The sequence below is a fragment of the Microtus ochrogaster genome, unplaced genomic scaffold, assembly GCF_000317375.1.
Source record: "Microtus ochrogaster isolate Prairie Vole_2 unplaced genomic scaffold, MicOch1.0 UNK1, whole genome shotgun sequence".
NCBI classification, from domain to species: Eukaryota; Metazoa; Chordata; class Mammalia; order Rodentia; family Cricetidae; genus Microtus; species Microtus ochrogaster.
The window spans coordinates 27736421-27752827 of NW_004949099.1; the positions used below are offsets into that span (position 1 = coordinate 27736421).

Below are 16407 nucleotides of genomic sequence, written 5' to 3' on the forward strand. Positions count from 1 at the left end.
CTCACTGTGAGGTGGGAACTGGGGTCTGGGTATGGTGGGGGCTCACTGTGAGGTGGGAACTGGGGTCTGGGTATAGTTAGAGCTCATTGTGTGGGGGAACTGGGGGCCTTGTGAGAATGAGGCTCTAGGTTCAGGTCTCAGCAGGAGAAAGAAGACCCCGCCCCACCCCATCCCGCAGTTCTGCTGGTTTAACTTGGAGATTCGTACAGTCCGACCTTCTCATTCCCAGACAGGGAAACTGAAGCCCAGGAGGAGATGTCACCTAAGGCACCTGCGATGCTTTATGTCACCTGCCAATGGCAGCATCTGCAGTCACCTTGGGGTCAACTCTCTGGCCATGTCTGTGAGGATTTTCCAGATCAGGTTAACTGAAGGGGGAAAATCCACCCTAATGACGGGCAGCATCTGTCCATATGCTGGGGTCCTAGACAGAACATGAGGAGAGAGAGCTGAGCCCCAGCATCCGTCTCTCTCGGCTCCCTGACTGCAGATGCCATGTCACACTGATGCCTTCCTGCCTTCCCCTCCAAATATAAGCTCGAATCAACCCATCCATCCTTATGTTGCTTCGGTCAGGTAATTTGTTTCAGGGATGAGAAAGGAGCTGACGAGAGACTGTCAGAGGGGCGTGTTAAGCTGGGGTCCCCCAACCCTGGAGGAAGCTACAGAGCCCAACTGCAGCTTGCAATGCTTTAGGAATTAAAGGGTGTGTGTGCGTGTGTGCATGCGTGTATGCATGTGTGTGTGCATGCGTGTGTGCATGCGTGTGCGCATGCGTGTGTGTGTATGATTTTTACATGCCATAGTACGCATGTGGCGGTTAGAGGGCAGCTCTGTAGAGTGAGCCCTCTCTTTCCACTTTTCTCAGAATTCCAGGGATTAAATTTACGTCATCCACCTTGCATGGTAAACACTTTTCCCCACTGAGCCAAGCCATCCTGCCGGCATCATAACATGCATTTCTGAATATACTTCCCAGTGGGTCATGGGTGAGGTGGGGCACAGGCTGGATGGTTGAAAGGCGATGGGCAGGATGATGGACTGATGGAAACCTAGTGGGCTTGGATGTGATGCTTCAAGCAGCTACCTCTGGTCTAAAGAGGACAGAGCCTGCAAGGAGAGGGCCCCTAAGTTGACACACGTTCTACAGATAGGAGAAAAACATCCCAAGGAAGCAGGTGACTTGTTGGGGGCAAAACTTGGTCTTGTGTCCAGCTGCCCCTTGCCATTTGAGTGTTTAAAGCAAGAACTTTAGATGACAATACGGTCATTAAAAAGTACTGGGGGCTTAGTCCTGCTCCAAGGTCCTGGGCACGGAGCTCTCTGTAGGTTTTTCCTCCTGCCTCCTTTTTATGGCTCCTGGGTCAAGGCTCAGAACACCAGGTCTACTCTGGGTCCATCGAGCCACTTACAGTGAGACTTTGGGATCATCCTGGTTTCTCGGGGCCTAGTGTGCATCCATAAACTAATGAGTGGGAAGGGGCCTGAATGAGGTCAAGGTTCAAACCTCCATGACCAGCATTCAAAACAGAAGAGGGCGGATTACACTTGCGGCATGTTTGACTTCATGGAATTCTAAGTGTGCTTACCGAGTTACATGGTTGGGTCATAGCTAAAGGTCTTAGGCCCTCCTGCAGGTTTATCACCATCCTCTGGAAGGATGTTTCAGAGGCTGGTTGGGGCGGGGTCAGTCTGGAATTGGAGGAGGCTGCACAGAAGGGAGCAACTGGGAAGAGGCTGGATAGGTGACCTGACCCTGACACACTCTGCGACAAACCTCTGCTTGCCCACACGCAGTGATATCAGGGAGGAGATAACAGATGAACCCATTTCTGGGAGGCCTGAGCCCCGTAACTGCTGGTGACAAACAGCTGTCCTGGGAGGTTGAACACCATCTTCAGGGACTAGGCAGACAGACAGGAAGAGGGTTAAAATGGATAATAAAGAGGCAAACTTTCTGCTCTGTGTGTGTGGAGTGGGGGAGCAGCAAGAACAGTGTTGGAGGGCTGGGGTCAAGTTCATCCACTCTCATTCACTCATTCCGCAAGCCCCTGCTTTGTCTGAAGGCTAGGCTGTTGCCAGTACAGGATCCTGAGAAAATAATGATTCAGCTGGGGAGGCCATGAAGTATCCTCGTTTTTGGGTCTCTGACCTATATCCTGGTCTTGATACTCATATGTATATAGCCTGCTTTCTTATGCTACCTCATGGGTATGTGTAGGTATGGAGGAAGATAGTGTTATGCCCAGGCTACCGATATGACTCAGAGAGGTTATGTAATTGGCTCAGTGTCACACAGCTCAGCCATGCTAGAACATGGGGATCCAGGTCTGTCTGATACCTGTGCTGTTTGATGCCTTTTGCAGCTACCTGGCTTGGATGTCAAAGTCCATGTTTGTGATCTGGTTTCGGCGTTCTTTGGAAGACAGAATCCTACAGCACCAGGTAGGAGCCCGTAAGACAGCTCTCTACCTGTCTTTACTTTAAAAAAGGTACCACTGGGCCTCTGAGAGAGCAGGGAGTGTCCAGAGGCCCAAAGAGAACACTATCAGAGCAGGGCAGGACATTGAACCAGCAATTGTTGAAAGAAAATAGTCCCGGGTATCAATACTAAATCTCACAAACCAAGGCCTACACGGACCCACTGTGGCCCAAGGGGAAGAAAAGCCAGCTCCTGTACCTGCTTCAGACCCTGTGGGTAAGGTGAATTCCTGGCCTGCCCACAGCACTGACATCTTTCCACAAAGCCTAATCCTGCATGGGCAGACACAAGCCACACAGGCTACACAGCCATTCTTCTGTGAAAACTACAGGCTTTCTCTCTGAATTCACTTACAGTTAACAGAGCCTGGAGTGGGACTGTGCACCCAGCATCCCACAAGGAACACTTCACATACCCCTTTCATCCTTATCACGTAGGCGAAGTCACATGTGCCTTCTGCTGGGAATGTGATGGGCCCTTGACTTGGGAGCCTTGTCTCCCAGATGCCTGCTGAAGGCAGATTGTGGCTGTGTTAGCAGGCTGGCCAGGGGACCCTATTACTGAGCCACCTCTGGGCAGAAAGAGACACAACACTGACAGAATACTATGCTGTGAATTCTCCTAGGAGGATGTCCTGTGTACCCAGCTGTAATTGGGGCTTAGAAAATCCAGAACATGACAATAACCACATCCTATAGGGTTAGAGGCTTCTGGAGCTAGGCAAGCCCTAGACAGGAGGGAAACAGTCTTGGTGGATTTAGTGGGGGCAGTATGAATACTGTTCTCACTTAGAGTAGCACCTGCTTATGGGCTGGGGGTGGAAGGGTCCTTCCCAGGTCTTTCCGAGTAGGTCTCTCTACACTGTCTTTATGTGGGATTGTTTGAGCTACATTGTCTTTATGTGGGATTGTTTGGGCGCAGGAAGGATCCTGGTCCTGTTGCATAGGGACCTGAAGCAGAGAGAGCTGAGTGGACAGTTTCCAGGTTACTCATTGACCTGGCTCTAGCCCTGTCCCCTTCTCCTGAGCTCGCCAGCCTCAGGGCCTACCTCAGGTCGCACTGGGTCTTCAATGCCCACCACGCAGATGCACGTGAGTTCATTGAGAATGTCGTTCTCGTTGTCCCAGTCGGGCTCAGGGCTGCTGGGGAAGTCACGGTAGGCCACACAGATGGTACGGAGCCCGTCACAGGCCATGGGCTCGATCACCTTCTTCACCATCTCATCTCTGTCACGGGGCCGGAAGACACGGGGCTCCCCCGCCCCACTAAGGATCTTGCAGCACCTGGGGGAGGGAAAGGAAGGAGCTGAATGAGGCCCACTTACCTTAGCCGTCGGACACCCACCTTATCTGCCTCCCACAGTGACTCAGTGTGTGCAGCAGGCAGGGGTGCAACTAGGTGGCCTTTTTACATTATTTCCTTAGGTCCTTGAGCTGTCTGCTGCATGCTGTGTTTGGGAAGTTCCAATTGGGGGGCAGGGAGCCGTACCTCAGCTGAGATGGCTTGGGAAGCCCAAAACCTAGGCTAGTGGGTCTCTACCTTGCTCAGATATCAGGCTCACCTGAGGAGCATCTAATAAAATGAAGGTATAGGCCAGCCTTCATGGTTCTAGTTAGTGCTGTGGGACAATGGTCTGTACACTGTCAATTGTATTTTAATAAAATGCTGATTGGTCAGTAGCCAGGCAGGAAGTAGAGGTGAGGCAATGAGAACAGGAGAATTCTGGGAATAGAAAAGCTTAGTCTACAGTCATCACCCAGACACAGAACAAGCAAGATGTGACTACTTTGCTGAAAAAGGTATCAAGCCACGTGGCTAACACAGACAAAAATTATGGGCTAACATACGTTATAAGAAGCTGGGCGGTGGTGGCGTACGCCTTTAATCCCAGCACTCGGGAGGCAGAGGCAGGCGGATCTCTGTGAGTTCTAGGCCAGCCTGGTCTACAAGAGCTAGTTCCAGGACAGGCTCCAAAGCTACAGAGAAACCCTGTCTCGAAAAACCAAAAAAAAAACCCAAAAAAACAAAAAAACATACGTTATAAGACTTAATAAGAAGCCTGAGTTAATAGGCCAATCAGTTTATAATTAATGTAGACCTCTGTATTTCTTTGGGACTGAGTGACTACAGGATTGAGTGGGACAGAAACCTTGGTCAACAGAATGGCATGCCAACGTGGGACTGACCAAATCCACTTAAAAGCCCGAGAGAGCTAGGGAAGTTATTCTAGATAGAAAAGAATAGAGTTAAGCACGGCTTCTTGATAGCAGCACTTTCTCTGGTGGGCTCTGCTTGCTAGAAGCAAGTGTTCTCATTTGAGAGAGACTTCCTGACTCAGCTTTAGCTATAAAACCTTGCAGCTCTTTTAAGAGGTCCTGCCATGAAACATTTAAATGGTGTTGATGAAAAGCTGATTGCATACTTTTTGGTGGTGGCAGGGACCTTGAAATGCCACAGAGTTGTGGCAATAAACGTGGTTCCAGCAAGTACCTCTGACATGAGGCCAGACTCTCAGAAAAAAGCCAAGGAATGGGCTAGATCCAGCCGTCAAAACCACAGCTTTAATCCTAGGTACATCACTTAGCAAATTAAAGACTCATGTGGTCAGAAAAAGAGAAAGATATACAGTAAAGATAGATTCAAAGATGAAGAAAACCTCTAAATGGTTTAATGTGTGTTTAATTAAAAAAAATATAGGCTTGAAAGAGAAAAAGAAAAGGATAAAGTCCTTAACATAAAAAAGAAAGAGAGCAGTTGGTTGCGGTGGCACACACCTTTAATCCCAATACTTGGGAGGCAGAGGCAGGTGGATCTCTGTGAACTCAAGGTGTGGTGGCACATACCTTTAATCCCAGAACTTGGGAGGTAGAGGCAGGCAGATCTCTGTGAGTTCAAGGACAGCCTGGTCTACAGAGTGAGTCTCAGGAGATCCAAAGATACACAGAGAAATCCTGTCACAAAAAGCCAAAAATTAAAAATAAAAATAAAAGAAATAGAGTTTAAAATAAAACCACATAAAGATGGAAAATACATAGAGAATCTGGATACTGTATGTTATTGTGTTGTCTTTAAATTGTTTGATGGTTGAGGAAAGAACAAAAGCTACTAAAAGACATTTGATTATAAATACTGCTGGATTAACCCAACATATATTTTGAAAATGCCTTGACTTCAAAATTTAAGTCAAAAGGTATGTTACTTTGGAGAAGAGGTTTTGCTTTTGTTTCCACAGGAAATGAGATGCTATGGATTCATTCTGGGCTAAGAAAAAAAATCAGGTTTGATTAAGGAAAACCCCTGAGAAATCTCTGATGGAGCAGATGGCCCAAATGTCTGAGTTCTACATCCAGAACAGATTCAAGACTGTTGCCCGAAATGATCAAGCCTCACAGAATATTCCATTCAGGACTTGACTATAATTCAAAAGTTTCTTTAGGTCCCCATAAGATTATCAGCACCCTCAATCAGCAGGAAGTAGCCTGGAAAACAAACCTACATTCCCAAAAAATGGATTATTGATGTTTGCCTTTCTTTAGAACGTTGGTTACAAGTTGTTATATATAATGGTCAGGAGAAAAGCTAACCAAAGGAGATTTGATTCAGAGTTCTTTTTTTTTTTTTAAAGGGGGAAGTGCTGTGGGACAATGGTCTGTACCCTGACAATTGTATTTTAATAAAATGTTGATTGGCTAGTAGCCAGGCAGGAAGTATAGGTGCCATGACTAGGCAGGAAGTAGAGAATAGAAAAATTCAGTCTACAGTCATCACCCAGACACAGAGGAAGCCAGACTTAGAGTAAGCAAGATGTGACTGCCTTGCTGAAAAAGGTACCAAGCTAACACAGACAAAAATTATGGGATATAATATAATATAATATAAGTTATAAGAGTTAATAAGAAGCCTGAGCTAATAGGCCAATCAATTTATAATTAATACAGACCTCTGTGTGTTTCTTTGGGAATAAATGACTCCAGGACCGGGTGGGACAGAAATCTCAGTCAACACTAGTCAGAGTTGTCTGGGGTAAGACAGGAATCGATGGATTGTCTTTCTCCCCTCCCTTCCTTTCTTCCCTTACATTCTTATTTTTTTTTTTTTGAGAGAGGGTCTCAGTGTAGACCAGGCTGGCCTTAATCTCAGAGATTAGAGATTCTCCTGCCTGACTCCTGAGTGCAGGGATTAAAGGTGTGTGTCACCATGTCTTTCACTAAGGTGATTCTAATACACTTACAAGTCAGGGTTGAGAATCTCTGGGCTTGACAAATGGGGAAACTGAGGTGCAGAGGGAAACTAACTTGCTTAGGTTTGGCTTACATAGGGATGTGTGACTCAGACATCCCCAGCCATGCTGGGTGGCTTACTTTTTGAGCACAATCTCGGAGGCACCCTTGCTGTACATGCGGAAGCTCTCGTCGGGCATCTTGATGACGGTGCTCATGGACTTGCGCACGGAGTTGAAGGTGTACACCTTATACAGCTTCTCTTCCGGCATCTGGCTGCGCACGGGCTCGTAGTCCTGCTTCAAGTCCAGCACGAAGCCCAGCAGGCCACACTCAGTCTTGTTGCCCACCTGCCGAGGCAGGGCACCCTCCTTTTCTGGGGGCTGTGGAGAGAAGTGGTGCTGCTTGTGCAGGGCAGGACTTGCCACAGAGGAATCCTGGCACTGGCTATGATTTTGACCCTGATGTTGCTGTATGGCTGAGCCTCCAGCAGTCAGGGCCACTGGTGGCTAGGATGTGGGCCTCTGAGACACTCTAGGCCTCTGAGACAGACACTCTAGGTCTCTGAGACAGACACTCTAGGCCTCTGAGACAGACATTCTAGGTCTCTGAGGCACTCTAGGCTAGTCCTGATTCTGGGGCAGATCATTAAGCAGAATTTGCTTTTTTAAAAAATTATGAATGATTTCTGTGCTAGTTTGTTTTCTATTGTGATAAATGCTATGACTGAAAACAGCTTGGGGGAGGAAATGGTGTATTTCAGTCCTCATCATGGTCCCACAGTCCTTCATTAAGGGAAGTCAGGACAGGAACTCAAGGCAGGAACTGAAGCAGAAGCCATGGAGGGACATTGTTTACCTGCTTACACCTCATGGCTTGCTCAGCCTGCTTTATTACACAACTCAAGACCGTCTGCCTAGGGATGATGCCTCCCACAGTGGCCTGGGCTTGGTCACATTAGTCATCAGTCAAGAGTATGCCCTGAAATATTGTCTACAGGTCGATCTCATGGAGGCATTTCCTCAGTTGAGGTTCCTCTACCTAGATGATTCGAGCTTGTGCCACAGTAACACAAAACAAAAACAACACAATTTTCAACATAGAAGATAACGATAAAGAAACAGACAACCACACAACTGCTTCAGATTCTTTCCATGTTTGTTTGTCTTAAGACAGGGCCTGTCTCATGTAGCTCAGGCTGAATCTGAATTGGCTACATAGCCAAACATGTTCTAAAACTCCTCATCTTCTTGCCTCTAGCTCCCAAGAGCTGGATTATAAGCGTGCCACCATGTCAGGCTAGATTTTTCTTTTTTTGAAAAATAAAACATGTGGGTTGAAGTTGAACTCCTCTGTATATTTCTTCTCACCTGCAGAACTCACTATCTGATCCGGAAGGGCTCCCAGTCTTCAACTTGTTTTTAATCAACCCTGGGTGTGTGTTCTGACATTTTATTTTAAGATAACTGTTGATAAAAATGAACTCAGGAGGTCCTTGACACTCTTCTCCCAGCTCCCCCCAGTGTTAACCTCCCACATCACCATAGCAACAATATCACAACAAGGCAGGCATGCAGACACAGTCAAAGCAACCTCATTTAGACCCCACATACATCCACATGTATTTGGTTCTTTATCAAGGTATGACATTGATTCCTGGAAGCATCACAATGTCTAAACAGGGCAGTTTATCATGCATCCCTGTTTCCCTCCCTGATGGCCGCAGCTTGCTCTCTCCCTGTCTCTGGTCACCAGTTTCTGCCCCTCTGCTCGTCTCATGTCTCCTTTCATTTTGGTGCACACTGGAGATCAAACTCAGATCCTTGGACACGCTAAGCAAGAGATTTACCATGTGCTTTTCCATCGAGCTACATTCCCCAGCCCGTGTCAGTCACGTCAAGCATGGTACATACATGAAATCTTACAGGATGTCATTGATGGAGACTGGCTTTTTCACTCAGCATAAGCCCCTCGAAACCAGGTATCCTGTGTACCTCATGCCTTTGAGTAGCATGTCCACAGTGTGCATGGACCATGATCCTAGTTTTGACTTAGGTTAGAACACACAGAATAGCTATTTCTGTCACATTAAAAAAACTGGCCAAACGGGGCTAGGGAGATGGCTTAACCATATAGTGCCTGCCACACAAGCACGGGGCCCCGGGTTCGGACTCCCAGTACCCACATGAAAACCTGGGAGTGCCTGTGTGTGGTTGTAATCCCAGAGCTGGGGAGGAAGAGATGGCAGGATCTCTGGAGCTCGATGGCCCAATAGCAAAGCAAAATTGGTGAATCCAGCTTCTGTGAGAGACTCTGTCTCAAAAATAAGGTGGAGCCTGGGATGGTGGCATACACCTTTAATCCCAGAATTCAGGAAGCAGAAGCAGGTTTATTTCTGTAAATTCCAGGACAGCCAGTCTCAATAAATAAAAAAAAATAATTTGGAGAGTGATTGAGGAAGATATCGCATATTGACCTTTAGCTGATACACACGTAATCACACTCACACACATATCCACACTCCTGCTCTCTCTCTCTCTCTTACACACACACACACACACACACACACACACACACACACACACACACACACTCACTGGCCTTTTCAAGAGGTCTAGCCCAATGTCTGTGTGGGCATGTAGCTCTGTCTGGCCTGTTGAAAGCTTCCTATCCTCCTGCTGGCCCCTGCTTTCACTCAGTCACTCCCCGGTCCACTTGTGAAGCTGGCTTGTGCTCACCACTCCAGTGTGTTCCTTCTAAACTCTGCAAATGCCACTCTACAAATAAGCTCAATCGACTCATCCTTCCTCCTGGTTCTTCTCTCTTTCCCTTCTCGCCACCTGCTCCTTTGACACACCCTTCAGCATCTGCTGGTCCTCTGGCAGCATCTCTTGTCCTGTTCCTGCAGAATCCCTTTCCCTTTGCTGGTGGGCAAAGTCCTTCTCTTCCTTACGGTCATGCTCAAATATCTCCTGTGTGGGTCCATCTCTTGCTTTCTAAATCCCTCCAAGTTCCCAGGCCAAACATGAACCCAGCGCATAGTAGGTGCTTACCTACTGTTTGCTGATGGCTCAAGATGGACCAGTTGGCTGAGATAGATTTAGGACAGTAAGGTCAGTACAGGATGCTGCGCATGAGCAGCAGGGTAGGCTTGGGACAAGTGCACAAGTGACTGCTGGGAACACAGCTCTGCAAGTGCTCACACTCCCTCCCGCACCCCTGCCCAAAAACACACACCCACTCATCTCTCTGAAAATTACGGTGTAGCTACTTGGGTGGTGTGTTCTCCGAATAGTCAATGGCTGCTGGAGATAACCGTAGGCCTGGAGAGGTTTTGAAGAGGAACAAATAACAATGGTGACATCTGTGCTCCCTCCACCTCAGAAGTGACGTGGCCTGGGTCTCAGATGAGCCTTGCAGAAGGGGCTATCTGAATCCATCCTCACCCTTTGTGATATTGCCCAAGAAAGCGTCTGGGGCAAAGAGGCTGATTCAGGACGCCAGCTTCGGGGCTGGGGAGACTAGCTCAGCAGTTACAAGTGCCTGCTCTTCAATCATGAGGCTGGTGCTCGGATCCCTGAGCCCATCCTGGGTAGCTCACAAATGCCTATAGCACCGGCTCTAGGGGAGCTGATACCCTCTGCTGGCCTCTGTAGGCACCTGCATACATATGCACATATACACCCACACAGACATGTAGACAAGCCACCCACACAGGCACAGAAATAAAACACAATAAAACAATTACGAAAAAGACGTCAGCCTGTACCAGTGGCTCAGGGCAGGCGTGAGCCCTTCATCGTTGATGGGGCATGCCTCTGGCTTACTCTCCATTCCTGAAGCCCTGGCTCAGGCCCAGGAAGCAGACTAAAGCATGTGGGGATATAGACATGGATAGGCAGTGGCCCCAAGACCCATGGATGCCAGGGAAGAAAGAAGATTTCAAACATGCCCACAGCTTCCTCATCTGTGGGATGTAGGGATTGGAGCAGAGGACAAAAGATCAATCGCTTTCACATCAGTAGAACGTGGTGAGGGATGGCGAAGTGGGATTGAGTGGAAGGTTCCTTAGCGGGTGATCTGAGGTTCAGAGCATCTCGGCTCCCTCAGCCTGGCTAACCTGAGACTCAGCATGAAGTGTCTTGGACGGTACCCCACGCCAGGTCACACTGAATCAGTGACAACTTCCCATCAATTTTTTTTTTGAGAAAATCAATTCTAAAACCTTACTTTTGGCTCACTAAATGTTCTGTTATGTTGTACTTTAAAAACTAATTTTATAACTAACTTTCTGGTGGTTTCAGTTTTATGTGTTTTCCACAACAGCGCTCCACCCCTCTGCTAATGAAAGAAAATGACGACACAGAGGCCTTAAATAAAAATACCTAATTACTTACTTGCCCCAGAGAGCCGAGCAGTCAGGCCTGCCAAGCACCCGGCATTTTATTACCCTCTGTGAAATATTTTAATTTTCCTCTAAGAGGATTTCAAACAATCCAGTGTTGCAAATGGCAGAGCTGCCTCCTCCGTAATTCAATTTGTTTCTCTGAACTTGAGCTCTGAAATCGCCTACGTGCGTTACTAAGAAGCGGTTGGTTGCCCTTCCCTCTTTGCTCTTGACTTTTTTTCATCCTGACAAAGTCAGAGAGGTTTTGCCTGTGTTCCAGCTGCAGAAGGCATCTTCTCTATGGGGCTTCTGTTCTGAGGCTAGAGGCCTGCTTAGAGGGTGGGGCCTCCCCTCCCCTCCCCCATCTCCAGGGGAAGGGTAGAAATGAGCTGCTCTTGCTGCACAGCTGCTGAAGCCAGGCCTGAGGCTGCTGCAAGCATCCTGAATTCATCCCAGAGCTCCCCACCCTTGCTTGGGTATTAAGCCCCCAGTAGTGCAGGGTGTAGCCATGGGCCTATTGTAGTTGGGCCAGTTGATGCTCTGTGTTTTGGTGCTGGGGCATGAATGCAGTGGAATCAATATATGATGACTTGAAGCGCTACCAACCATATAAAGTTAAAACAAATGGGATTAAGGGCCGGTGAGATGGCTTAGTGGGTAAAGGTTCTTGCTGCCAAGCCTGAAGACCTGAGTTCAAATCCTGGAAGCCACAGTGTTGAAGGCGAGGGATGACTCCACAAAGCTGCCCTCTGACCTCCACATGTGTGTCATGGCATGTGTGGGCTATATTTACACACATCACACCCACATGCCCACACATACATAAAATTAAAACCAAATACCCAGCATACATCACCTCACACCCATTATGATGTTACTATTAAATAGCAAAAGAAATAACAAATGCCTGTTAGAATGCAGAGTGCCCGGTACCCTTGTACACTGTCGGTAGGAATGTAAGATGATGCAGACACTGCGGAACACGGGGAGCCCCTGCAACACTTAATGCAGAGAAGCGATCACACAGTAAGGTACAAATAATGACCACAGGGACTCAAGGACACCGTAGAGCTCGCACGCTCATGGCAACTAAGCTGTGGAAGTGAGGGACGGATGAATCGAAACACAACGTGGTCTACACACACTATGCTGAGTCTTAAAGAGGAAAGGCATTCTGGCCTCTGCTCTTACAGGGGGGAAGCGGAGGACATGGTGCTAAGAGAAATAAACCAGACACAAATGGTCTGATCTCAAGAAGTATCAACTCAGAGATGGAGGGCTGAGGGGCTGCTGCCAGGAGCTCAGGGAAGGGCCTGGGAGGTTGGTACTAATGTAGCCAGAGGTTCAGTTTTGCAAGATGACAAGTGTGTGGCTGGGTCACAGCCTTGGGAATGCACATCCTCCTCCTAACCCGTGTGTTTAAAGACTGTTGAAAGGGTCCAGATGGCAAAACGGTCAGATTTCGTGGTACATGAAGGAAACCACCCAAACAAACTCCATTCTAACCACTGATTTGAGTATTAAATATCCTCTAAGGGTCAAAATGTCTTAGAGATGGACACCATGAAGAGGTGGCAGAGCCTTTGAAAAGAGGGGCAGAGTAGGAGGTCTTAGAGTCACCAAGTGTCCCTCCCCCAGGACTCCGGTCTCCTCCTCTTTGGCTTTCTGGTACCATGGTGACTGGATGTCTCTGCCATATGCATCCACCATGATACACGGCCTCACCACAGCCCAGAAGCAAAGGTCCGACTGATCACAGACTGACACCAACCAAAATGACCTATCCCTTGTTCGAAGCTGGTTTCTCTTGACATCCATTATCGACCCAAGGCTGATAAAGTGTGATTTGGTGATTGTCCACAGGACTGACTCTCTGGAACTAAACACCATCCTCAAGGATGGACATTGACAACAAAAGCCCCCCCCCCATGCTTTGATTAGTCATTTCTCTCCCAGTGGACTTTGCTTCCCCTTGAAGCATTTGCTCACATGCCCCTCAGGCTGCATCCTCATGGCTACCAGCAGGTGGGGCTGCTGATCCCATTTTACAGCTGTGTGCCCTGAGGCCCCAGGAGGAGAGGTGGCCTTGCTCAGACACAGCTGAGCCAGGACCTGTCCCTAGGTCTGCACTCACAGCAACTGTGACTCCTGTCTCTCTCTGGAATACTGCAGAGAGTGGCACCATCAGGGAGTCTGCACAACAGGCTCATCTCTGCCTGCCTCCAGCAGAGACTCTATCAGTTGATTGATAAATCTTCTGTGTGGCCTGCTGTCAGTAGGACACCAGAAGGAGTGAATTTTGGCAGAATTTGTCACTCACAATTGTCACTTAAGGGCATGCATCCCCAAGAGTTTCTCAGGAACTAGGTTTCCTGAAGACAGCAAGGTGATCAAGTCATGCAGTGAGCCCCACTAGTGAGCTGTGAGATCTTTCTGAGAGGCTGGGGAGCAGGAGGATGGGTGTGTGTCTAGGACACAGGAGTCCCTTGACACGGGAAGCAAAATTCCCAAGCTCCTTGTGCTGTTTGTGGACGGCTCATATGTGTGTACTGCTCATATGGACTGAGACCTGCCATGTAAGTAGTGTGTCGTGTTTTGATGGCATATGGTATATGTGTATGGTATATGCAATGGCTGGGGGGGACTGGTATATACAAGTGGTTAGCATGCGTGTATTGTGGTATATAGTATGTATATGCAACAGACTGTGCGTATGATGTATGTATATAACAGGTGATGGTGTGTGACATGTGTTTGGATGGTACATTGTACCATGTGCTCTGTGTCTTGTGATGTGTAGTGTGAATGGCATGAAGGTATAGGGTACATGAAATACATTCTATGCATGCTATTCTTAGTGATGTGTTATTTGGGGTTGGGTATTGTATGGCGTTTGCTGTGTGTGCTGTGCTGTGAAGTATGCATATGATCTGTTACATGTTATGGTATTCTATGTTACATGTAATGTGTAGCAACATGAAGTGTGTGTTGGTATAAGAGTGTGTTCTGGTGTGAGTGTGTGTGCTGGTGTGAGGGTGTGTCCTGGTGTGAGTGTGTGTGCTGGTGTGAGTGTGTGTGCTGGTGTGAGTGTGTGTGCTGGTGTGAGTGTGTGTCCTGGTGTGAGGGTGTGTCCTGGTGTGAGGGTGTGTCCTGGTGTGAGGGTATGTCCTGGTGTGGGGGTGTGTCCTGATGTGAGTGTGTGTCCTGGTGTGAGTGTGTGTGCCGGTGTGAGTGTGTGTCCTGGTGTGAGTGTGTGTCCTGGTGTGAGGGTGTGTGCTGGTGTGAGGGTGTGTCCTGGTGTGAGGGTGTGTGCTGGTGTCAGGGTGTGTCCTGGTGTGAACGTGTGTCCTAGTGTGAACATGTGTCCTGATGTGAGGGTGTACAAGTAAAGTGTAGAGCAGAGGGTGGGATGCTGCTATTAATAGCTCCATCAGAACTAGAATCCCCGGATGGGGTCTCTAACTCTAGACATCTTTCCCCAGAGATCCTGTTTGTAAAAGATGAAAACCAGGATTGCCGTTGAGTTTAGCATGGCGGCTCCTGTCATCTTACCCACCCTAAGCCACAATCTCCTTCACGCCTGCAAAGTCCCTTCTGGCTTCTTCCACATTCCTCTGTTTTCCTGTCTTGACCAGAGTGTAGCTACAGGGTGTCATCTGACTAGGAGCCACTGAGACTCACTGGAGCTAGACTGGACCGTGGGTTTGAAGCCAGGACCTGATTCGAGGGCATCTCTACTTCCCACAGCCGTTTTCCCCTCCTTGTCCTCCCATTACAGCCTGGCCCCATGACTCACAGGGCTACAATCAGATTCTACCATTTGGGCATTACTCAGGCTCCCTGGTCAGGTGACACTGCAGCCACCTTAGGTGAGGACACCCTGAGGCTCCAGAGCTTCTAACAAGACACATCTGGGCTTGTCTGTTTAAAAACTACTTTCTCAGGGCCTTGTTCCTTCTGATCCAGGTCCAGCTCCAAGGACATTCCTTCTCTCTCTCCATAGTTCATGTTTTCAGAAACATGCCCTCTGTGGGCTCTCACGTGGCTTCAGTAACACACAGCTATCCCCTATTTAACGTTCAAATGTTAAGTACCAGGTCTGCCTGCTTTCAAGAGCCTGCATCTGCTCAGCAGCTTCCGCCAGGCAAGAGTGAGTGTGGGCGGAAGAGCATGCCTTCCCAGGTAAGCAGAGAGCCGCTTCCATTGGAACACTTGGCTGTTTCTCTGAGAAGGGCAGGGTGACAAGAAGCCAGAAGTCTTGCGATTCAAAGAGCTGGAGACTACAAAGGCAAAGGCGTGAGCACAAAGAGCTTGCCTAGGATTTCTGAGGCAGGGAAGCAATTTGTAACAAAAAGGATGACTCACCCTGCTTTCTTTGGAGGTCAAGTCTAGTTCCTTACCAAGCACAGTTAGGAGTGGAAAGAAAAGCGCCGTTCTCTGAAGGGATAGTGCTCAGGCTTGAGGCTGGCCCGCGGGGCTTTCCCCAGTCTCTCTGCACCCCAGCCCTTGCAGGACGCTCCATCTGTGCTTCAGCGGGTCTCCTGAGGACTGAGGTTGATCTGTGGCCTAAACCCCTCAGGCCCCAAGCTTCATCTCTCATGCCCATGTTTCCATAATGAGTTGAGCATCTCTAGGTTTGTGGGTCTCGGTGGGGTTATACCTGACTGGAATGCCATTGCCCTCTTCCCCTTGAGAGCTCCTCTGGAATTCCCTGGGACCCTCTGCTACGTGGTGCCCAGGAGCCACCTTAAACTTCCGATCCTGTTTTACCACCTTCTGGAGTTCTGGGACTACACGTGTGAGCCATCACATGTGGTTCATGCAGGGCTAAGGATTGAATACAGGGCTTCGTGAGTGCTAGGTGAACATGCTACCAACTGAGCTACACCTCCGCTCTGTGCACTTGGTTTCTAAAGAATAAAAGGTACAAGCAAATCAAGAGGTCTCTGGATCACTGATCGCAGCTTTTGTAGCCAAGGATGGTTTGGGAAGAGAACAACTCAGCAATCTGAAGTTAGCAATTGAGTGCTGGTGCTGTCATGGTTTGGATCTGAGGTCAGTGTCTACCTCTCGTTGCCATGGAAAGAGGTATGGGGATGATCCTAAGATTCCTACTAACTCATTCTCATTCACACTGGCCAGTGTAGCCATCTACCTACCTAGGTCCGTCTTTCCAATCACCCATGCTCATCCATCCATTCATTCTTTGACATTCACACCTCATCCATCTATCCATCCATCCATCTATCCATCCATCCATCTTTATCCATCCATCCATCCAACCATGCATCCATCTACCCACTCCATCCATCCATCCA

General features: G+C 48.4%; 1 protein-coding gene across 9 annotated transcripts in view; it reads right to left on the minus strand.

The window, feature by feature from the left end:
* Atp2b2 (ATPase plasma membrane Ca2+ transporting 2) overlaps positions 1–16407 on the minus strand; it is a 320647-nt gene that overhangs the window by 30322 nt on the left and 273918 nt on the right. For all 9 annotated transcript variants that reach the window (XM_026788029.1, XM_005365023.3, XM_013352966.2 and 6 more), the window contains 2 exons: positions 6844–7085; positions 3531–3765 (listed from right to left, as the gene is read on the minus strand). In XM_026788029.1, coding sequence (XP_026643830.1) covers positions 3531–3765; positions 6844–7085 — 477 coding nt within the window. The remainder of the gene's footprint in view (positions 1–3530; positions 3766–6843; positions 7086–16407) is intronic.